Raw genomic sequence first — 23430 nt, 5'->3', positions numbered from 1 at the left:
TCTCTACTAAGAGCAGATGACATGACCCAAACCATAATTGCTGCTGTTGCTAGAGATACCAATATCTCAAGTTGGGAGCTCTGGGAGTTTCTGTGTTGGTTTTTTATTTATTTTTTACTGTTTTTATTGTTTTTACTGTCATTTGTGAGCCACCCAGGGTTATGTTGCAAGTATATAAATCTAATAAATAAGTCAGATAAAAGATAAGATGCATAAAATGCAGATTTCCTTCCTTATGGAATGTTCCATAGTAAGGGCATAAGTTGCTTAAACTTTTATAAAACCATCTATAAAAAGGACACTATAGGAAAAGAACATGGACCTCTCCTGTTGCCACCTCGCCTGTGGCTCTCACAAAGGCATTGGGCAAAAGGAATTTTTCTATCTGCCCGTTGACAGGATGAAGATTAAATCTGGCCAACATAAAGGCCCAGCTGTGCTTCAGCACTCTAAGGCAAGAAAGATAAGAAGCACTATTCTTAGTAACCACTACATGAGAGTAACTGGCAACATTTGGTGTAAGATAATGTAAAATTAGACATTGGTCTAACATTTTCCAGCCTTCACTACAGTCTGCTCATCCATCTGCTAGAACAGGGTAGCTCTCAAAATCAATCCAATACCATGCAACAACAAAGATGTCTAGCAAAAAGTTTATTTTATATCTGCAAGGACACATCATGACTTTGCACTGGGACCACAAAACAGAATAACTACATTTATCGCAGCATAACATTTCCAGGAAATTTTGTTACTGATTTTTAGGAATGAAGTAATTGCTTTTCTTTTTGGAATTTGTTGTAATTTTAAATTTTGGGGGGTTCATTTTCTAGTTAAAGTCAGGATTCCATCAACTCCCCCCACCCCGAAAAACCCCAACTCTATTGATCTCAGTGATTTGTCATCAGCTACACCCCTTGTGGCAATGTGTCTTCAAGAAAATTAAAGGGGAGCTCCCAGCTGAGGCATGTTGCCCATCCCTGTCTTCAAGTATTCCCAGTACGATAACAGCAACAACTCCACACTCACCGTGCACAAACCCATAGAGAGAATGTCATAATAACCAGCATCTAAATGCTCCAATCTCAACTGCTAGGAGGAACCACATGTGAACAGCCTTCGGAGAACAATACACTGTTAGAATACAGCTGCATGGGAAAATATCCCCTTCCAACAGACATGGCTACCAAAAGATTTTGGAGGGAGGGAGCAGGCAACTTTGCTGGGGTTGGACAGAAGTGGTAGATGTCTATTTACAACCAAAAAGGCTGAGCAATTCTAAATGTATTTTATCTGTCTCAAAGGAAGGCTGCTGCTTTACTGGCAAGAGTGACTGTCAATCCGTGCAGCCCAAACAGTGGAGGAAAGAGGGGGGAAAATATGTATTATTCCCCCACCCCAACCCCCAAAAAACAGAAACAAAAAGAACTAGTGAGGAAATGACAGATGTTCTCAAAGAAATTGCAAGAAAGTCTGCCAGCAGGCAGCACTCACATTTTGGAAACAGTGATGCCAGAAACATTACACGAAAGATCCACCAGCAGACCAAGCCTGAGATTTCTGCCATGTTATGCAACCCATAACTGGCCTTTCTTAAGTCTTGAACTGTACCTCCAGCCTCTGAGTCTACGCTAAGTCCTGGGCATCTGTGTCACATGGACTACAATCATATGTGGCCAGTTACAAATACTTTATTGAAATATTTTTTAAACTCTGAAATATAGTATGCATCCACCTATTTATGCATATTTATTTGTAAATTCAATTTAGAACCCTCTCTGACTGTCCAACTTGTACTGATCAGTTCTGAAAATCTCACATTTTGATTGGCAGGCTTGGGAGGCTATATATATTTTCCTTTTCCACCAAATTGCCACTCTTTACGTTAGGACACTTGGGCAGGACCTAGAAAGAGCTTCCTTTGTGTTTTCCTGGCATTCAGGACCCTTAGATAGCTCCTGTCTCATTTCCTTCACATCAGCCAGTCAGTTGTGATGGGATCCTCCCACTTCGTGCGCACAGAACTTGATCAGTTGGCACACGTATTACACAGCAAGTTTTGCAGAGGAGCATTTCCACAGGATGGCATCGTGGAAGGGACTCTATAGCAATGTGGATGTGCTTGAACATCAGACAGATGATCCCAAGGTCCATGAACAGAGAAGGTGGTCAGGTAAGTGGCAAGTGTAATGCTTGAGAGCACCTGGCTCAAATGGATCTACTGAGGAGTGTGAGATGGCAAACTCCAGTCCTGAGTTTGGGGACACCTCTTCACCATTCTTGTGCCTACTCCTAGCTGTACACAGGATGGAGTTTCAAGGCATTTACCTCATTCCCTGATGCTTCCCCTCCACCTTCCAGTGCATATTTTTCCTTTGATTTCACACCCTAGCTTAGAACTTCCAGAGGACAAACTTGGCCTACTCCCAAAGTCTTCTCAGAGTTGCTTAGCTACCAGGGTACTATGAGTGATGAATTGTCCTTGGTGTCAGCAGTACTCTTGCAAATAACACAGGGCTGTATTCTCAGTCGCTTCCCCCTTCCCCTGCAACATATCCTACCTGAGACATTTGGCTGCCCTGATCATTAGAAAGTCTGTGAGGGACAAGACTGCTACAACTATCCTTCTGGTTGAGCAATTACATTTAAATGTGTTTTGGGGATCTTTGAATCCTGGTGTATATATGGTTATATTATATTATGTATGATCTTGGTTTTATTTTTTATTAGGTATTTATTTTAACCCAAATTACAGATTTGGGAAGTTGTATACCCTCAGAGTTGGTTGATCAGAGCAGCCTGTAAGTCTTATAAATGAACAAATGCTTCACAATCCATTACATAGATAATGTATACTTGCCCTTCTTTTTTCCCCAGTTTTTCTTCTTTCCTCTTCTCCATATGCAGGGATTAAAAAAGAAAAACTTCACTGGCACCATCCTAACTGTATGGTTAGCCAGATGGCTGTTAAGGGTAAGGAGAGGATTTTGCAAAACAAATAGCTGGGAAGGAAGGTTGAAACTTTCCCCATTTACCCACAATGATCTCAGTCTAGGAAAAAGTGCTCCTGAGTGTTTGAAAGAGCACAGAATCTTGAAGTAAGCAGAGGGTGAGCTGGAGCAAAGAAGACAAACAATCTCTAGCCTTCGCAAAGAAGCCTCTTCCTGGCCACTCTTAGATGATTTTTGGTATAGGCATCTCAAACCCAAGTTATGTAAGCGAGAGTCCACTATGACATGAAAGAGTGGTTTTAAATTAAGTTGAATGCAAATCTGAACCTGAAAAATAACTGGCCACACTGGAGGTATCAGAAATATCCATATGTAACTTTTGCTGAATCTGAATCCAAATGTTGAGGGCATGTTTCTGGAGAAGTTGGGATAACAACCAGCTGTTTCTTTGATCCAATTTGTGCAGCACAAAACAACAGAAGACATTTTGGTTTGGGATCTTCAATACTTAATTATGGAAGAATATTAATGATTTACTCATGAGGAGGATGAGACTCCCAAAAAAGTATTAAACAGAGATGTCCTCAGGATAATGAGTACCAGCTTACCTCATCCAGCACTGATTTAAGGAAAAAATTGATCTTATGGAGGAAAAAAATGAAGGGGGAAGTGATTTTAAGTGAAGAAAACTAGTAGACTAGCAGTAGATCCAACTATTACAGAAGAAACAGGGTTATTGCCAGAGCATTCCCTTTCTCCTATCTCTCCTCTGTGGCTTAGGGCAGACATGATAGCAGTCTTCTGATACGTGAAGGGATGTCACAGGGCAAAGTGTGTGAATATATTCTCCCTGGCACCTGAAGTTAAGACAAGAACCAGTGGATGGAACCTTTACAGTGAGAGATCCAAACTTGATCTAAGGAGGAATTTCCTCTCTGAGAGCTATTAAGCGGTGGAACAGCCTCCCTCCTGGAGTTGTGGGCGCTTCATCATTGGAGGTTTTCAAGAAAAGACTGGACAGCCATTTGCCTGGATGGTCTGAGGCTTCTTGCACTGGGCAGGTGGTTGGACTAGAAGACCTCCCAGGTCCCTCCCACCTCCTTGATTTTATGATTCTAATATGCAGAAATACTTACCATTTGTTCCAACTATCATATGTTGAATGAGCAATATGAGATTATAATTTAAAACTTTGCAAGATTGCAAAATATTGATATCATGATACCATTTGTGACTTTCCAGGTCACTGAAGAAGATTGTTTTCATATGAGTTACTGATCATTCAGCAAAGGTTCCCCGCAACATCACAGTAATAGAAAGCTTCCTAATTAATAGAAAGTAGCTTGGTAACTAATAGGTCTTTCACTTGTTCTACAATAGATGGCAGTAAGGGGGAAATTTTACTCTTTCTCTTTTCCTTTTTATTTCTCATTGCAAAATAAGAAACAGGCAGGGAGCTTCCTATCAGTGGTAGGAGATATGGCTGTGATCTCAAAAATTCATGCTAGCCAGTATTGTGCTGTCTTGGCTGCTATATTTGTCAATCCCGAATCCCCCACTGCTTCTCCTGGGTTTGGTCTGGTCTTCCCTCCATGAGGACATAACAGTAACGCACAAATGCAATTGGGACTGTCTTACTAGAGTCTCCTTTTCCTCCCAACAGACTCCAAAGAGAACCCCGAGGTGGAGAGCACATATGAGCCCATTGACCCAGCAATCAGACTGGAGGGGAGAGAAGCAGAGCCACTGCCTGCAGGTTGCTGTCCAGGTATGGAAGGACCATACCAAGGTCAAGCTTCTCGGGAAGGTCCATGTACATAGGAATAGGCCATGCCTAACACCTTACATCCTCCTACCAGGAGGAGAGTCCAAAAGCATTTGCCACCTCTGTGTGCGTGTACCTGGGAAGAAAGGCAGAAGGAAGTGGCCTCAGCCAGACAAAGAAGGGGCACAGTTAGAAATCCTTAACTCTCCATCTATACTCAACTGCCCCCTTGTGATCAGTAGGACATGAGATGCTGCCATTAGATTTGGACTTCCAACGCAGCCAACGTGGCCTGTATTAAGGGCTGCAGGGAAGTAGTTACAGCTCCCTGTTTTGGACTGCTTCCTTTCTATGGGTTTGTTTGTGTTCAACTGGCAGCCTCAACATGGTAGATTGCTCCTTGCCCCATGTTTACATTATTTTCTCTTTGGGTTAGTTCCTATTGTATTTAAGAATGCTGTCATTTATATATGGCTTACATGTTTTTTGATAAAAAGAGTTATCACTATATTTATATATAGAAAGATATATTTAGCAAAAGGCAAGACAGGAATTCATTTCAAGCATTTTTTTTTTTCAAAAAGTCTGTAATATGGGACTGGAAGGGCAGTTGCTGGGGGACCAAGAGCAACCCAAATTCTTCTCTTTGTTCTTCACAGCATGCTGGAAACCACCTTTCACATGCAAGGCTGGCATAGTAGCTGGTACCGCTGTGCTGGCCACATCTGTGTCCCTGAACATGTTGCTGCTCGCTCTGGGACTGGTGCACTGTAAGTGTTCTGCTGGGTCTCCAAAGACTGATGAGTTACAAGATGGACATCCATGCAGCCACCAGCATATTCTCTTAAAATCAGAATATAGAGCTGGGATTCAGGAAGGCTACCTGGGATCTAGACTCGGGTCCACTGCTTAGTGGTAGAAGGTAGAGCTCCTGCTTGGCTTTTGGAAGGGGAAAGCCTGGAACACTTCATGGCATTTCTGGATTCCCCAAGATGGAGCCTCCTTTCTTCTGCCCTTCCATCAATTCAGAACCTGTAGGAAGCAGCAGATTCATGAGAAGACTATTGATGTGGCCAAAGGGTCAGGTGCTGTGTATGATTTCTAGATAACCATGGAGGTGCCCACTGGAAGTAAAGTAACTAGTTTAAGCTGCCCATGGTGACAGGCTAGCATATTTACCATATCCTCATGTCCATTTCAAATCCTCTCTTATGCCCCTGTAGGTGCCACTTACTTCTCTCTTAACTGGCGTAGTGACCAAAGCTAGGGATTGCCAGCATGGGGCCAGAAACACCATCTGCAGACACTTTCCTTAGTGCCCAACAAGTTCCTTGATCAGTCCCACTTGAATGTTCACTTAAAAAGAAATAAAAATGGGAAGCAAAACAAAATCCCAATATCCAGCTTCCCTTGTATTTCCAAGAGTGCCTTTGTCCCCTACAAAAACGATGGCTGCAGCTCAATGCTTTATTGGGAAGTATGCTCACCTACTTAGAGAAAGGACAAAGATAAACAGGCACAGTAAGGAGAATCTAAAAGGGAAGGAGTCTAGAAAGAATCATGTCAAGTGAGATCCAGGCAAGCTGGTGCTTTCCCACTGATTATCTCCCCCATGGCAACCATTTTGTGAACAGACACAAAAGCAGGAATTTTGTGAGAGACCCCCACCACTCTCTCAGAATTCCAACTATGCCCACTGATCTGAAAAAAGTTGGGAGTCTCTGGGTTAAGGACCTGGAACAGGAACAGAAAGACCCAGATTTAAATCCATCCTCAGCCACAGAAGCTCATGACCTGACATTGGACCAGTCTCTATTTCAGCGCAACATGCATCACAAGATTGTTATTGCAGGGGAAAAGTGAAGGAGAATGCGCTATCTATCTTATCTTGAGCGCCTAGAGGAAAGCAGGATAGAAATCTAATGTATGAATAGCAAAAATATGCCTGGCTTCTTCAAAACTGTGTACAGACCATTCAGCCTTGAAGTGCATCAGAGCAAGGTAGCTTTGCTTAATTTGGTTGCATGCTTGGTTCTGTTCTAGAAAGTGCTCCATATTAAGGTTGAGTGGTGGCTCTGCGTAATGTGGTTGGGTAATTTTCTGAGAATACAATGATCAAAGAAATAGCTAAACCTAGGAAGGGGCACCAATATGAGCAGGAAAGCTGATGATGTTTGCATGAGTATGTGGAATAGTCCCCTGTTGAATGAAGTGTGGTAATGGACCACTCCCAGTAAAAACCAGGGGAAGACAACACTTCCAAACAGCCTCATTTGGCAAATGCTACTGTGCTGGTGGCCTCAGCACTGACCTTTGGATCTGTAGCTCTTTCTGAGACATGTCTGCCTGTGTGTGCCTGAACAGATTCTAAGATGGTTGCTACCTTGGAACAGGCACACCAAGAGAACAAGCGGCTGCAAGAGGCAGGTGAGTATCCTGGACAGCTGGGGAAGTTGCTCATGCATTCAAGCTTTGCTTTGCTCTCAGAAGCTTGCAAGGAATGTCAATATAGTCTTTCCATCTTTTTTAACCTAATTTGCCTCTCTTCCATGATTGTACATCACTGTTCCTACCTTTCTTGAAAATGTTGCTTTGATATTTCTGATCTTTCTAAAATAACTCTCACGATGTTCCTGTTTGTTGGCATTCTCTATTGATAGAGCTTTCCTTGCACTTTCTTGTCTGATGTTGAAAGTCTGCATGGCATGATCTTTTGTTGCCCCAGGGTTTCAACCTCCATCTTTCCCTGACAATCCAACTCAGAAAGTTACTTGGATCTTTTCTTCTTTGACATCCTGGAAATATTTTTCTGCTTCAGTTCTCACGGAATCTCCCATCGCTTTCATAGCTCCTGCAGTTACTTTTGCATACATTTAAGAGTACAGGTCAAATCTTGAAGGCATATCGATCCTTTTCTAATGTTTTAAGTTTAACCCAATATTTGACATCATTAATGCATGGTCTGTCCCACAGCCTGCACCTGGAAGTGCCCTGGCAGTTAGAATTACATTTCTCTATCTGCTGTTTCCTATTATATAGTCAGTTTGATTCTGATGTCTATCCAGTGATATTTAGGAGCAGTTTGTGTTTGCCTGCATTTTGATATTCACCCAACCCAAATATTCCTGTAATTGCAGGTTCCTCCATTTCTCCAAACTTTGTATTCCAATCACTCACTAGTAGTACTACATTCTTTCTAAATGTTACATTTATTTCCTCTTGCAATTTGCCATAGAGTTTTTCAATGTCATCTATTCTTCCATCTGTAATAAATGGATAAATGTATATAAAAGAATAACTAATTCTGACATGTAAAATCCTGTTGTTTATTATTTAGAAATGAGCACATATGTACCAATGTCCTTGTGGAGTGTTCTGGCCACTCCATTCCTTTATGCCCTGGATACTATAATTTGATTTGAAACAGCCCATTCTGGTCTACCAAAGCTCACATAGTCTTAAAACATTCAATTTAGTATACTTCATTTCCACTTTGTCAATCTCAGGTTTCCTTGGTTCATGCCCGCCGCATTCCATATTCCAATTGTTTATGTCTTTGTACATCAAGAAACTTCTTTTTCAATACTGGCACTACCAGTGACCATCCTTTCTTGCAGCTCCCATTGGGTTCTGTCATCACCTCTTGTGATTTACTTGTGGAAGCTCAGTGTTCTTTCCCAGTAATGAGACCTGGCCGGGGAATTCTGGAAGATGAAGTCTATACATCTTCAAGTTGCCAAGGTTGAAAAACACTGAACTAGAGGAATGCCTGCCAACCTGGATATTCCATCATCTGACACCCAGATTCATTTAAATGCTACAACCATGTCCATATGGTTTTTACTAGCAACAGTACAAAAGCGGTTTGCCACTACCTTCTGGGTCTGATTCTGGAATTCCTGCTGCAGATGGGTTGGTTTCCCTCGTCCTGCAGAGCTCCACTTATCCTCAACCCTCCTAGGGTAGCTTCTTAGCTTCGCCTCTTGCTGTTTGACCTTATCATCAAGAGTGTCCTTATCAGGACTTCCATCTCCAACCAGCAAGGCATTCGAGGTCATTGGTGCTCTTCTGTGCTCTTGCAAGGAATTGTACCAATTCTCCAAATAAAGAATTTAAGCAAACTAATATTTAAGTAGTACAGGAAAGTTCCTTTTCTTCACTGGAGTATTTTTCAGAACTAATACCAAGGGAACCACAAGCAGAAACAGGAACATGTGTTTTAACAAATAATAATCTCCTTTTTAATATAGCTCATGAAGACTTATATGCAATTCTTCCTGCTACGTACCATTATAAGGATCCCCTGGCTGGCCATTGTTAGATTCAGGTTTCATATTCTTTGTTAAAATACATGTTCCTATTTCTGCTTGCAGTTCTTTTAGTATTAGTTCTAAAAATTGCTCTTGTACCACTTAAGTGTTATTTTGTAGATTTTGCCTTTAAGGAGTTGCTGTACCTCTTATCTTATTGTAAACAGCCCGATGTCTTTGGAGTAGTTGGAATAAAAATGCTTTACAATAAATTAAACAAAACTATGTTAGAAACATCAGTTATTCAGACAAATATTGAAAATGTAACGAAGCGGTTGGATCTTACAGGGAGACAGGTTCTACTTAATCATGGCCAGATTAAGTAGCACCAGTCCTGTGGGTTGTTGTTCCAGATCCCCTCCCCTGGTCTGCCCTCAGTTTTAAAAGGTCTGAAAAAATTATTTAAAAAATATTTTGCTAGTTTTAGGCTTACCAAGTGTTCTCTGGCTATTTGAATAGTTGCATAAAATTGACTTTCCATATGTATGGTTGATAAAAAATCTTACATAAATTATTAAGCATTTAATATTCAATTGCATTTCATGTTGTATGCCATTAATGTCTTACAAGCAATCACATTAGTATGATGATCTTTAATAGCTGGCATGCTCAGGCATCTGATAGTTTCTAGGACTGTCAGGATCTAAAATTGAAAAAAGATTTCATCCAATTTCAAGTATACCTATATCATACTGGAAAGGAAAGGAAAGGAAAGGAAAGGAAAGGAAAGGAAAGGAAAGGAAAGGAAAGGAAAGGGAAGGGAAGGGAAGGGAAGGGAAGGGAAGGGAAGGGAAGGGAAGGGAAGGGAAGGAAGGAAGGGAAGGGAAGGGAAGGGAAGGGAAGGGAAGGGAAGGAAGGAAGGAAGGAAGGAAGGAAGGAAGGAAGGAAGGAAGGAAGGAAGGAAGGAAGGAAGGAAGGAAGGAAGGAAGGAAGGAAGGAAGGAAGGGAGAAGCACAGTTCAAAGTCAAAAAGATTTATTTGGGGTAGGTCTACTAGGATTTCAAATAATAATTGTAAGCTTTTGATCGTCTTCAGGAGTCATCCAGAGTTGAACTGTTGGGCTTTCCTTTCCTTTGGGGCTTGTTCGATGATGCTGAGCAGAGACTAAGTTTTTCTCCCCCTTTTCTCTCTCTTTCCGTCCCCCCTTCTGACTCACCCTCCGCCTATCCCCCTTCCACACGCACTCCCTTCCTCTTCCAGTACCTAACTCCTTCTTACTGTACAATGAGGCTCACAATGCCTGCATGACTATGAAACAGCCCAACAATCTCGTCAAGGCTTCTTGTGACCCTGGTGTCCCAACCCAGCACTTTCAGCGGCTCTCCAGAGGCCTCCTTCGTCATGTGGCATCACAGCTATGTGTTCAAGCCCACGGGGCAAAAAACAAGGTGGCTATCATTCTGCAGCCCTGCAATGCACAGAGATCACTTCAACACTGGGAGTGCCATGACCATGATCTCCTGGCCCTTCAGGGCACAGCTCTGTACTTCCACTATGGCCACAGTGCCCAGAAGCTGGCAATGCTGTATAGTCAGAGTGGGCGCTGGAGTCGCTGGCTCATCTATGGAACACAAAACAACATCTGCAGCAGTGAGTCTCTGCAACATATCTCTTCTCAAGGGCTTGTTCACTTTATCCAGGAAAGTGCCTGGATTTTCTAGGTGGACTGAGATCTGACAGTTAAAGCTGCTGTTACCCAAGACATGGTTCACATCTGCAGCTATGATCTTTGCCTGTGGGCACCTTGGATAATATGTGGCTCACCTCTATCTTCTCAGCAAGGAGCGGATGCTGAAACTCAGGGATACATAGTTGGGGCTGTGTGTATCATTTTTGGTGTCTATCCTGTTTTCATTACTCTGCATTGCTACTGTTTGCTTAGTTAACTTTAATTGCTTTTAAATTACATTGAATCATATTTAGTTTCCAGCTTGGCCCCACCTAATTTCTGGAGTGTAGTCCAAACACACAACAAAGACCAATATACACGTTGGTCTGAAATCTATTGTGGGAAAAGTATCCCTGAAGACATACTTCACCAAGATGTTTTATGGAGAAAAAAGCTCTTTTTCAGTAGGGGAGGTGGGGAAATGGTTTCCTTACAGATGGAGAATAGAAATATGGAAAGGTAGAGAAGGAATTCCTAAACTGCTCAGTTAGGATTTGGAGAGCTTCGTGAGGCATTCTCAGAATGGTTGACCCGGGCAATCACAAGATATTCCTAATGTTCCAGAAAGCAAATGTCCCTGGTTAAGCACCCAGGAAGCCTTCTATCCCTCCAGCTTGACTTGGCCCTCTCGGGTGGCTGGTAGACACACTTCCAAGCAAAGCAGTAGGCTGCAATCCCAAGCACCCCAAGTGGCTGTGGGGCTACATTAGGGCACAGGCATTGTATGAAATATGGATTGTGTTGGAGGCAGGTCCAGGGAGGTGCTGCACGTCTTTTTTTAGTTCAAATAATCTTGTTAAAAAATCAGATGAGGCAGGGAGTCTGGTGGGGGGCCAAAGGAACCACTAGAATCTTCCTAGCCACAAAAGGTCTGTATTGCACATGCTATAATTAAGGCCATTTACTTTTGTTTCTCTGATACCACCCAAATCTTATTCAACCAGTGTCATGTGTGATAAGAAGTATAGAACATGCTGCGGTTAGTCCTTCTATCCCTTCAGGCAAGATGCAGCACTCCGTCAACCTGCAAGGACAACTCTGGACTGAGCTCTTTTGCCATTATCCAAATCAAAGTCTTTCCCAGAGATGAAAGGAAATTGAAATTTAAGCCTCCTTTTGGTTTAATGTTATCTGGATGAGAATGCTGCATTTTTTTCAGTCCACACCCACCACCCTGCAATCATGGTGATTATCTATATGTATATATCCTGCACGATAATTAGAACTGGAAGAGGCTAATGCCAAAGTCTCTTACCATCCCAAAAGATTTAGACTGATCTTTTTGCAAAATGGTGATGTTCCCATGTCAGCACCTGTATATAAATTTGAGTCAGTGACAGAGGTACGGCACTTCAATTTGGAATTCCAACCAAGCAGAGCAGTTTATGGTTACCAAAGTTCACAGAATACTTTTCCCACTGACAGCATTTAAGATCGGAATCAATACTAAGGTGGCAATATGTTTCTTTCCTTCTCCAACCAGCTTGCAACCCCTTTTCAAAAGATTGGACCTTCTTTCAGGGGAGCTACTACTTCTTTTCATACTCTCCAGGAACTTGGGAAGTGGCCAACCAATCATGCACCTCGATGGGATTCCACCTAGTGATGATCAACAGCATAGAAGAAAAGGTAGGAGTAGCCAGATGATCAGAAATGTGGGAAGACTGTACTGCTAAACAATTTCATCCGGGCACTGGTAGCCTTCAGAAATCCTTTTAGTTCCCATATAATCAACTAGTGAATATAGTGCTCCCTGAGAATTGGCCTTCAGTGGTCTATAAAAGTTATAGCTAATTTAGAAGCTGTAACGATGTATATTACATAGAACATATAGCTATTTCAGGCTACCACAGCAGTGATGGCAACAGGGCATGACTATGGCAGAAGTCCCAGTTCCCACTCAGCAGAAAGTGCAGGAGTGTCCCCAAGCAGGATTAGGTTATCACATTCTGAAGTTATGTACCAAATTCTCTCAATATGGCTGTTTCCCAAATGAGTAGACTTCTATTCTATTCGACAACAGTTGAATAGAGAATACTGGGAGCTGACCCAAACATCTGAAGGGCATCCAGGTTGGAGAAGTCTGTCATACACGAAATCTAAAGGACGGTCCCAGTAAAAGATTAGAGTCTACTATTACCTAACAACTACACAGTGTAATAAATAACCACAACAGATCGTATTTATGTTTTTAGTAGATCCAAGCTTAATAACTGCTCTAAATTGCATGATCCTAGGAGAGTTTTGAATTAAAAGTATTTTAGCTTAAGTGAATGTGTGCTTCACTTCTTCAAGGAAATACAAATAGACCCATAATTCTGGTCTAGAAGTTAAATAAAAAAAACTTCTGTTTAAATACAGGATGAATTTCAGATGGGAAAATGTTAGGAGTGATGTGTTTTCACTAGGAATTTCAGTTATGTCTTCTGGACTGGCATTTACGTAATACAGCCTCAGAACCACATTTATAGCAGGCATCCTTGACCCAGCAGGATAATACAGCAGGCTCTTTAGGACATTCAGGGCACAGCAAATTCCTAGCAGAAGGCAGAAAGAGGGAAGAGGCAGAAGGAGGGAAGGAGAACAAGCGAAGGAAAAACAACTGTGGTCGAAACTGTTCTGATTCTGAAAGGCAGACTCTAAGCATCAGGTCACAATGTCCAGTAGGTTGAATGGAACCTAGCCCGAAGTATTGATCTAGCATTGGGTTTTTAGACAATTAGTTGTGTTCATGTATTACTTGCTCTTAGGATGTGCTTTTGTATTTCTATTATGCAAAAAAAGTATTCTTTTATGCAGTGTGCAAATCTTCAAAAATTGGAAATATGTGCCACTACTCTGTGTACATTGAGAGAATATTTTATATTTAATGTACTTGATTTGAACATAATTTACTTTCCATGTCTGGCCAGTGATATATACACTCTATTTTGGGAACTATCCTTTAGTTTGGGTGGGGGTGGGGGTGGGGGTGGAGGCAGCATAAGGAAGGGTAGAGCTTCTTCCTGTTTGCAGAAGGCAGAAAAAAACAAACCTCCGATATGCCATGGCAAGAAAGAAAATTTCCTTGGTGGAAAGGTGGAAAAGGATGTGTGCCCAGAAGCCTACAGGTAGATTGGAAAAGGAATCCACATTATCCCCAGGAGAGGAAACACAATGCTAACCTTGGAATAGGAATGCATCATTTTGCTCCCATTGGAGAGACCTTGTAGGAGAGAAGATTTAAATTAGCTGAAGAGGTGTAAGTATCATATCCCATGGGTTGGGCAATCTGTTGCTCCACTCTTGGATGGGCTCCTGCTTCTGTTACTCTCAGTCTGCTGGCTGGTCTGCCAGCAACTGGAGTCCAGGAGACCAAAACCAGAAGTTGACAAAATGTGGTGGTTGAGGGACTCCCTGAACACAGGGGAGGGGGCAAGAGTCACGAGGATAAGATGGGCCCATGTCTTGCCCTTGGGCAAAGTCAGGATTTTCTCTTTTTTCTGGCTTTGGAGGAGAGTTCTTTGCTTTTTAAAAAACAGGTGAAACCTGCTTTAGAGCTTAGGCTATTAATTGCCATGGGTTTCTTGCCTAGAACGGGTGGGAAACTGCCAGCAATTTTCAACAACTGGGATCTAAGAGAGGTAGAGGGGCCACAAAAAAGCATTTCAAGAGCAGCAGGACCACTCCTGACCTAGAGAATCCTTGTTTGCCTTCACTTCTCTTAACCTTTCCAAACCACTTGATTCTTTTAAGGAGTCACCTGAGCTAAAACACATGGGCCTGCATCCTTTTCAACACACCCCATGTATTGGATTAAAGGCAATAATGCTAGAAGTTTTCTGCCATTAGCAAACCGAGTTGGTCCATAAAACACATTTGTCTTTTCTTATAATGGATGGCATCAGCTACTGTTCTGGGATTCATTTTATGTATGTGTGACAGGGCCACGTTACAACCATTATGAAGACTCCTGCCTGCTGGATCGGCCTTACTGACCAGGTGCTTGAAGGTGACTGGAAGTGGGTGGATGGGACACGCGTAGAACATGACAACAGGTATGCTGGGCTTTGGTGTCCAGAGGGTTTGTTGCAAGAGCTCAGCTCAGGCAGCTGTTCTGAGGCTAGCCCTGTAGTCCTCTGCTTGGGTTCTCTTAGCATTGTGGAATCATTCAGCAGCTGCCATTCTAGCTACTGTCTTGAATCCTTGGTGTCTCTGAACATGCCCTTAGTGTGTGCAGGTGCCAAGGTGCACATATTACCACTAGATGGCGCCCACCAACCTTCAAACTAATGCAAGTAAGAATAATTTAACAAAAATTTTAAATGGATGAGATCTCATGAACCTTGTGTGTTCTCGCTTGAAAATCAAAAAGGGTTTGGCCGTTTTTATTTAAAACAAATTAAAAATAATTTATTGGGGGGCATTTGCATCACTGCACAAAGGTTGCTGACCCTCGGGTATAGCAGAGGCCTATGCAGGCTTACTCAGAAGCAGGTTGTCCTGTATTTAAGAGAGGAAACTCTCCAAAATATAGGTAGGATAGTAATTTAATGTATATATTTGCTAACGGTTGCATTAAACCTAAACCTCTTTCTCCATAGAGCTCACTTCAATGATTGCTTCTCTGTGAAACAGATTAGCCTAAGACACAGTGATTTCTCCAAGTTAATTCATTAGCATCATAGTTAAATAAGAACTTGAAGCTGTATTTGTCATGTCTAAGAACTGTAATCTATCATTATTGCAGCACACTGGTTATGTATAGTGTGATGCTTTGACACTGGTAATGTTAGCTTTGTGTATAGTGATCTGTGTGTCTGTGTATGAGTAAGAGTGGAGCATATGAATGAATGAATGAATGAATGAATGAATGAATGAATGAATGAATGAATATGTGTGTGATAGGCTATGAGTTATGGTGTACAAACATGTGTAGCCCTTTATTGCCTTTGGGACTGAAAAATTGGCCCGCTTGGGCAACAGGTAAAGGGGAAAGACTCCTATGCAAACCCATACAGATCAGTCAAAGATGACATTACTAGGCTAGATAATAGTAAGAAGAATTCATTAATGTTGAATGGCAGTCTTTGTGTATGTAGACCCATAGGCTGTTGTCTGATTCCTGTAGCATTTCATCCTACAGACTCAGCCCTATTGCTACATATATGAAGGTAATATGGTATATTTTTCTTGAGCTTGGTTTACAACATTTTCAAATGGAAAAAGACTGCAAATGACATTCTAAACCAGGATCCCCCTCCCTTTCTCTCGTAGCTATTGGCATCATGAGCCTAATGGTGGAAAAGGTGAGAATTGTGCCTTGATGCAAAACAGTCTTTGGTACGATCACCAATGCAAAGATAACTTTCACTGGGTCTGTGAGAGAAAGCTTTAGTTCAATGGAGACATCTCACCAACACAAGATTACATTACATCTGTCAAGCATAAACACTGGAGGCTGAACCTATGCAGATTCTAGCAGATCAGCACAGCTATGTAACTTCTGTCTTTTCCCAGTCAAAACTGTATACAGATAAACTAAATACTTGCTTATTTCACATAAATATATTTTTCTTGTTCTGCTTGCAGTTTGTAAAAAATTGGGTGTTCAATAGTTTATTCTTTAATAGATACCATACAGGTAGTCCTTGATTAAGACAGTAATTGGGACTACAATTTCCATCACTAAGTGATGTCATAAAGCATGATATCGTGACTGCGCTGCTTAGCGACAGCAGTTCTGGTACTTCTGGTTGCCATTGTTAAGCTAATCCTGCACTGTCATTAAGCGCAATGCCACATGTTTGCCATTTGCGACCTCCTACTGTCTTCCCCATTGACTTTGCTTGTTGGGAGCCAGCAGTGAAGATCACAAATGGTAATCATGTGATCATGGGAAACTGCAACATCATAATTGTGAGCCAGTCACCAAGCACCCAGATCATGATCATGTGACTGGGGGGATGCTGTGATGGCTGGAACTTTAAGGACCGATTGTAAGTACCACTCGTTCAGCACTGTCATAACTTTGAATGGTTGCTGAACAAGTGGTCATTAAGTGAGGACCATCTGTATTATGAAATTTTTTGCATCAAGACAGATTAAATTACTACATTTGACTTCTTTGCAGCTCAGTGAAACTATCATCTATAAACTCCAAAGGCAGGTCTTGAACCTATAACACTTGAACATGAAAGATGATTAATATTTTCCAGTCAAAAGACAACCTATCCAGCTAAGAGATCTCTAATTGCGTCCTTTTGGGGGCTATCACTTTCTCTGGATCACATCTTGTTTGTTTAGGAATTTGCAAATGAAAGAGAGCCAATATTAGAAATTTTATTGAAAAATCCAGCCACTCATATGTGTCCATTAAAATCTCTGGAGGCCTAACAGACAATATTTCTTTTAGCTATAAGTGCTTAGCATGGCATTCCAAGGCAGGACAGGAAGGGGGCAGAAGTAGCATTGGACTCACTAGATTCCATTTTTTTTTGTACGTAAACCCTCCTTCAATTCAATCTCAGCCCCTGGTGACCTCATGGACACTTTCATGTAGCTTTCTTGACAACAATGGATCAGTAGTTTGCCATATTTTTCAACTTCACAGTCTAGCCTACAGCTCTTGCAATATCCTACAGTCTCCCATTCATGGCTGCTACCTGCTGTTTGAGCAAGAGCCATGAGTCCAGGATGACCTTTGCAAAAATCCATTTTGTGCCCTAATTAACACCCTTTCCTGGATGGTCTGATGGTCCTACTCATGGTCCCTTATGCTTTAGTCACCTTGAGGTGCTGTATAGGACTGCCCATCCAAGCTGTCCTTGAAAGGTACAAATATTCCAGAATATATGTATTTTTTGTGTGTGGTTTATTGCTGTTTGCTACTTGTTTTAGTGTTTTAATATGCTGTATTGTATCTCACCTAGAGTTGCTTGGACAATTGAGGTGGCTTACAAATGGAATGGTTGAAGAAATAAATAAATCCATGTACCAACTAGGCCAGACTTTGCTTGGCTTCTCAGCTAAATTGTTCCCATGTGCTCTCTTGAAATTTACGACTACCATATCTGTACTGCATACCTCTAAAAGAGGAGATGGCAGTGTCTCTTTGGTTGCATCTAGCAGTCCTCTGGATTTTTGTAGCTCAAGTAGGTCCCATGTGATTAATGTACTCCAACTGTAGAAATTAGGAAGATTATTTTACTGATTCCCCTCAGTCTGCAATTCGTGGCACCACAGGAATCTGAAATGGGGGCTATACAGAATAGCAAACTTAAAAGGGGGAGGGGGAAACTGGACTAATAAATATGTACATGCAGATACAGTAATAGATATACTCTTCCCCATGTATGCACACACATGTTAACACACACACACAAACATAAACAAGCAGGAAGGTGTGTATTCACAGGTATTTTAATTGTCCATAAGGACATACATATCTTTAAAAAGCCCGCATCCTCCGTACCATATTTCTCCATCAGGCTGACTAGCACCCAAAGCCACTCAGCCTTCGAACAGGTTCCCCCCAGCTGAACCTGTTGGCCCTAAGTGGAGAATTAAATACTGCTTAAAAGGGGCCTGAAGCTTCTGCTGCAGAGACTCGGCTTATGACGGACTGAGCCTAGCTCCAAGCTGCTAGGGGTGTGCGGCTGCTGCCCAGCCCTGTCTCCTGTTAACACTTTGTACGAGGCACATGGGCTGCATCGTCGCATTCAGCAGATGCCTGCCCCAAAGCTTCAGACGCTGCTTGCCTGGGGGAGGTGGGCAGGGGTCACATTCTCTTCCCAGTATTCTTGTCCCTCTTGAATAAATAAGGCTTTATAAATACCTACGGAGAGGCTGCTGGCCTGATCCAATTACAATGGACTAAGATGGAGCAGAAAGCTGCCATCCTCCAGGTGAACATCCTCCTTTTTTAAAGCTAACTGACCATTTGGTGCCCCAGATCTTGGTTCATCAAGAGCTGAGCTGCTACTGAAAAGCAGTGGCTGGATTAGATGGAGGTAAGACCCACGCTACAACTTTACACACAGCAACATAGAAATGGAGCCCAGCAGTTCATTGTCTACGGCAAAACAACAACAGAAAAAACTCCGCCAAGGATTTTACTAATGGCTACTCCCAACACCACCTCCCCAAAATTTGGAGTAACAGAAAAGCTAGATTTTTTTTCTATTCACTTCCACCCACTTACACGTAACATAAACCTTGCTTCAGAGCCCCAACTCTAAAGCACTGATCTCTCCTCAGTGAACAGAAAGGATAGAGCATTGTTTCCCCTTCTCATTTCTTTAATCTAGCCAAAAGTAGAATATTAGGATAAGCAGAGATGGATCTGTAATATCTTGACAGCAGGCGCTCATTCCTTAACGCTGAATCTGCAACAATCCATTTCCACATTCTCAAAATATCAGCATATTTGAATCATTTTGCACATTGAAATGTGAAATACTAGGCATAAGTACTTTCCTTCTCTTTTCAAAGGAAACAGTGACAATTTTCCTTTTCCTCCTACGCTTCAGACAAACAACCTTTTTTAAAAGGGATTTTTAACAAATATGCTTGTTCCATGTTATTTACCTGTGAAAACAGCTCAGAGGTATGACGGTGATATCACTGGGTGGGGTGGAAAAAAGGCTGGAATTCTGAAAAGCTTGTTTAGTAAAACTGAATAAGCCTATTGGTGACAACTACTTGGGTGCTATTTGTCTAAAAAGCATGAAATTCATGCTACTGAAAATGGACAAGGATGGGGGGAGAAACCCCCCAGATGCTGCCATGTCAAAGAATCAGGGTGTGGGGCTTCAATCCTAGTGAGTCCAACGGTCCTGCTTTGGTGACAGGATATCACAAAGTCTTCTTGAAACACATAGATCTGAAACACTGAACTGAGTGTATGAACTGGATAGCAAGGGACTCTGAGGAAGGAAAGGCGGACAGGAAAGCTATGAGTCTTAAGAGACTGCTGGGCACACTGGGAAAAGGAGCAGGAGATACTAAAAGCACAATTGCAAACAATTTAAATGAAGGGAAAAGATGGAGGATAGCTGAAGAAGCCCATGTGGCTGCACTAGCATGTTAGTGAAAATCTGAGAACATTGAGAAATACAAATAGAACAAAGGAGGGAACAGTAGCCAAGGAAGAATATTTTAAAAATTGGCCAGATTTTCAGAGATGGTGTTAGTAAATCTACAACTCAGAATGTGCTGAGGAATGTGCTAAATGGGTGTCTTCAGGTACAGATATACTCAAAATAAAATAAATTGATCAGCATATGAATTGCTTAGTAGATGACAATGTTAGCAGGAACAAAGAAAAGACAGAGCCATTCATCTCCTTCAACTCTTATTTGAGACTCAGTCCTCTCCAAAAAGATAATGTGTGTTCCAGGAGACACTGAAGAATAAGATGAAGGGGAAAGATGTAAAGTTCAAGACTGATAAATAACAAGTCAAGAGAAACTTATTTACTTTGAATGAGTTTAAATTGCCAGGTCCAGATGAATTACACCCAAGAGAACTGAAAGAATTTGCTGACAAACTGGTTGAACTTTTAGGCATTATTTCTGAGAAGTCCTTGAGAACTGATAAGGTGCCAGATGACTGGAGGCGGTGAAGAGTCCCTATCTTCAAAAGGGGGGGAAAGAGGGCCCGAGGAACACCATACAAATCAGTCTGATATTGATGTCTGGGAAGATTTGAGAGCAGTTCATGAAGGGGTCAATCTGTAGGTACCTGATAACAATCCCATAATTACAAGAAGTCAACATGGATCTGCCAAGAATAACTCTAGCCATTTATTTTTGATTGGTTAACGTCCTTAATAAATTAGGAGAATGCTATAGATGTAATAGTTCAGACTTTGCCAAAATTCCCCCAAATTTTCTAATTAGTAAGATGGATGGCATGACAATTAAGTCGATATATAGCCAGCTCAAAATCATATCCCCAAAATACTCATAATGGTTGTTCATCAAGCATTCTAGCTTGATAGACTGAAGGTATCCCATGAGGGAGGAGGAATAAGCTTCAGTCTTTGGCCCTGTATTCTTCATTTGCCTTGTTAATGATTTAGATGAAGAGGCAGAATAAATACTTCTCTAATTTGCAAATGACACAACATTGGATAGGATAATTAATCACCTAGAAAAAATAACATTCAATAACAAACGTTATAGATTAAAATCATGGGCTGAAAATAACAGAATCAAATTTAACAGAGGCAACTGTAAAATTCCTTACGTTGAAAACAAAAAATTACACATATACGTAATAGGGGCGATACCTGGCTGACCCAACCACAGGTATTGTGGCCAGTTCTGGACATTATTCTTTAAGAATGTTTGAGGCAAAATGGATCAGGTTCAGAAAAGAGCAACAAGGATTTTCAAGGGACTAGAAACCAAGAGAAATTGAAGAACATATGACTCTTTCGTTTTGAGAAAAGGCAAGGGAATGGGGGTTAAAACAGCATTCTTTGAATACCTGAAAGGATGTCACACAGGAGAAGGTGAAGACCTATTCACTATTATTGCAGAGAATAGGAACGATTTGTTATGCAATCATGAATTTAAGTTATAGGAAGGCTGAGTCCAGTGGAATGCTAGAGAGAAAAACGTCCTGACAGCAAGAACAGTTCTGCAATGGGGTCAGTTCCCCAGGGTGGTGATGGGCTCCTTCTCACAGGATAAGTTCAAGCAGAGGCTAAAACAGGGGTGATTTAATTTGGACTCCTGCATTAAAGCAGTGGACTGGACTCAATGCCCTAAAAGCTCGTACGGTTATATAAATGCTCGTACGGTTATATGATTCTGTGATACGCTATTAGAGCCAAAGAGACTAAAAACTACAGAAGGCAGCATCCTTGCCAAGCCCATTCCAAATCTTGCCACCGCTTTGAAAACAAAGTGTTTCCCTTAACTTGAAACTGCCCTTTTAGTTTCCCAGAATACCTCGAAGCAGAAACAGAATGGGAAAAATTGTGTGGAACGTAAGATAGGGCTCCCAGCTGCCCAGGGCCAATCTGATCATCCACTAACAGGGGCCCCTCAGTGAGTCTGAGGGACCCTCAACCTACAGCCAGCCCAGAGCCCAGTGATTAAAAAAAAAGGAGCAATAAACCCCTGGTCCCAACCACAGCTCAGCTCAGTCTTTGGCAAGCTACCGTGTTTCAGTCCAGACTCTAGATAATGATGGAGGATAATAATATTGACCTACCTTCAAGGACGGGTAAAGTGCTCTCAATGATTAGGAAAGCATGCACATAAACATTACTTTTTCAATTTTACCTTTTCAAGAAAAGAAAATAAACCATGAATAAATCCTCTCTTCCTTGGAAGCATTTAAAGCCGCCTTTCCCAGCCTGGTGCCCTCCAGGTGTGTTGGCCGTGGTGGCTGGGAAATATGGGAACTGAGGTCCAACACATCTGGAAGGTTCCAAGTTGAGGAAGATTGCATTGAAATGTATGAACAAGGTGCTGGTTGAGAGCTCACATCTCTCCTCTGTTCCCAGTTCACATATAAAACTGAAGAGGGGAGAGCCCCAGCAACTGTGCCTTTTGGCCAATCAGTGAGAGCTCACGCTGGCTCTTCAACACTGGCAAAGGCCAAAAGAGAGTGCCCACTTGGGTTGAAATCCACAAGCAGAAATAATACTGACATGGCTTGTAAGTCAGAAGAAAGAACTTGCTGAGGCAACGCTAGAAGGCTCACAATGTTATGAAGTCCTGAGAGAATAGTTCATAGGCAGACATTGATTTGCTTGGAGAGTTCTCGCTCAAGGTCCAAGATGAGAGCATCAAAGTCCTTCAGATTGAGCCTCGGGCTAAAGGGAGCTTCTGGATCCTCCACCAGGGCAAAATCACCCATGTAGACTGCTTGGCTATGGAGTGCCAATCCTTTCCTCAAAGGCCCCTCCTCATTCTCCTCTTCCTTGTCACTCTCACTCCCTGCCACCTCATCATAGTCGGCCTCACTGCCTGGCTTGGGGGCTCCTAGGAACTGCTGTCCGCATACACTCCAATCTCCAGCATAACGATTGCTTGGAGGACTTTCCAATCCTCGTGGGCGGCTTCGAGCCATGACAGTGTTGCTTGACAATGGCAGATCCAGGGGAGGGTGGCACTGGCGACATGCCTGCTTGCTTGGAAAGGTATGTTCACCATCTTCCATCTTCCTATTTGGAGCTAAGAAGGAAGGGAGAATGAGGTAAGCAGGCTGGGAGGGAATATAGACTGACAATCATCCCAGTGGCAAGACTCCAGTCCTGGCAGATGCTGCTATGCAAGAACACACAGCTAATTTCTAGATCAAGCGATGGAAAGCTTCAAATTTGCCTGCTCAGCAAAGAGCATGGCATCATTTCTAAGAAGTCATACATCACAAATACTGATATACAAATGTCCTGAGATGTTGTGAGTCAATCAATTTGAATATGAATAAACCTATCATTTGAAGCAAAGGCTTCATATGCATTCTTCCACATGCTGGATACATTGGCCTTACATGTGGCTTAGTGGCATATTGTTCTGTCTAAGAAAGAACATTCCATGGTTGAGGTCTGGGACAAGTTCAAGATCATCATCCTGTTCCAGATGTATTTATGAAACAATATGAAATATATTAAGGCCAATGTATCCAACATGTGGAAGAATGCATATGAAGCCTTTGCTTTTCATGATTATTATGAATAATAAGCAATAGCTTAATTCACCTATTGAAAAACATTTATCCACTGATCAAACAACC

General features: G+C 41.9%; 2 protein-coding genes across 4 annotated transcripts in view; one reads left to right on the top strand and one right to left on the bottom strand.

Moving 5' to 3' along the window:
* The first annotated feature begins 1715 nt into the window (after window positions 1-1715).
* LOC112541639 (macrophage mannose receptor 1-like) overlaps window positions 1716-23430 on the top strand; it is a 26379-nt gene continuing 4664 nt past the window's right edge. The window contains exons 1-8 of one of the 3 annotated variants that reach the window (XM_025172030.2): window positions 1717-2173; window positions 4615-4719; window positions 5376-5486; window positions 7081-7143; window positions 10227-10616; window positions 12179-12324; window positions 14620-14732; window positions 15952-16898. In XM_025172030.2, the coding sequence (XP_025027798.2) occupies window positions 2083-2173; window positions 4615-4719; window positions 5376-5486; window positions 7081-7143; window positions 10227-10616; window positions 12179-12324; window positions 14620-14732; window positions 15952-16072 (1140 nt within the window). In that variant the 5' untranslated portion in view covers window positions 1717-2082 and the 3' untranslated portion in view covers window positions 16073-16898. Of the gene's footprint in view, window positions 2174-4614; window positions 4720-5375; window positions 5487-7080; window positions 7144-10226; window positions 10617-12178; window positions 12325-14619; window positions 14733-15951; window positions 16899-23430 lie in introns of those variants that run through there. The other 2 variants (XM_088137597.1, XM_088137596.1) reach the window with 2 other exon arrangements.
* Window positions 18068-23430, bottom strand: part of SYDE1 (synapse defective Rho GTPase activating protein 1) — a 19254-nt gene continuing 13891 nt past the window's right edge. Inside the window, exon 8 of the mRNA XM_007436443.3 lies at window positions 18068-22868. Within this exon, the coding sequence (XP_007436505.2) occupies window positions 22423-22868 (446 nt within the window). The 3' untranslated portion in view covers window positions 18068-22422. The remainder of the gene's footprint in view (window positions 22869-23430) is intronic.

This window comes from Python bivittatus, unplaced genomic scaffold (assembly GCF_059951505.1).
Source record: "Python bivittatus isolate LINGU-HERP-01145 unplaced genomic scaffold, Pbiv_v1 ctg000220_np1212, whole genome shotgun sequence".
Taxonomy (NCBI): Eukaryota; Metazoa; Chordata; class Lepidosauria; order Squamata; family Pythonidae; genus Python; species Python bivittatus.
The sequence above is the reverse complement of the archived record's forward strand: the minus strand, read 5'-3'. Positions and strand labels throughout refer to the sequence as shown.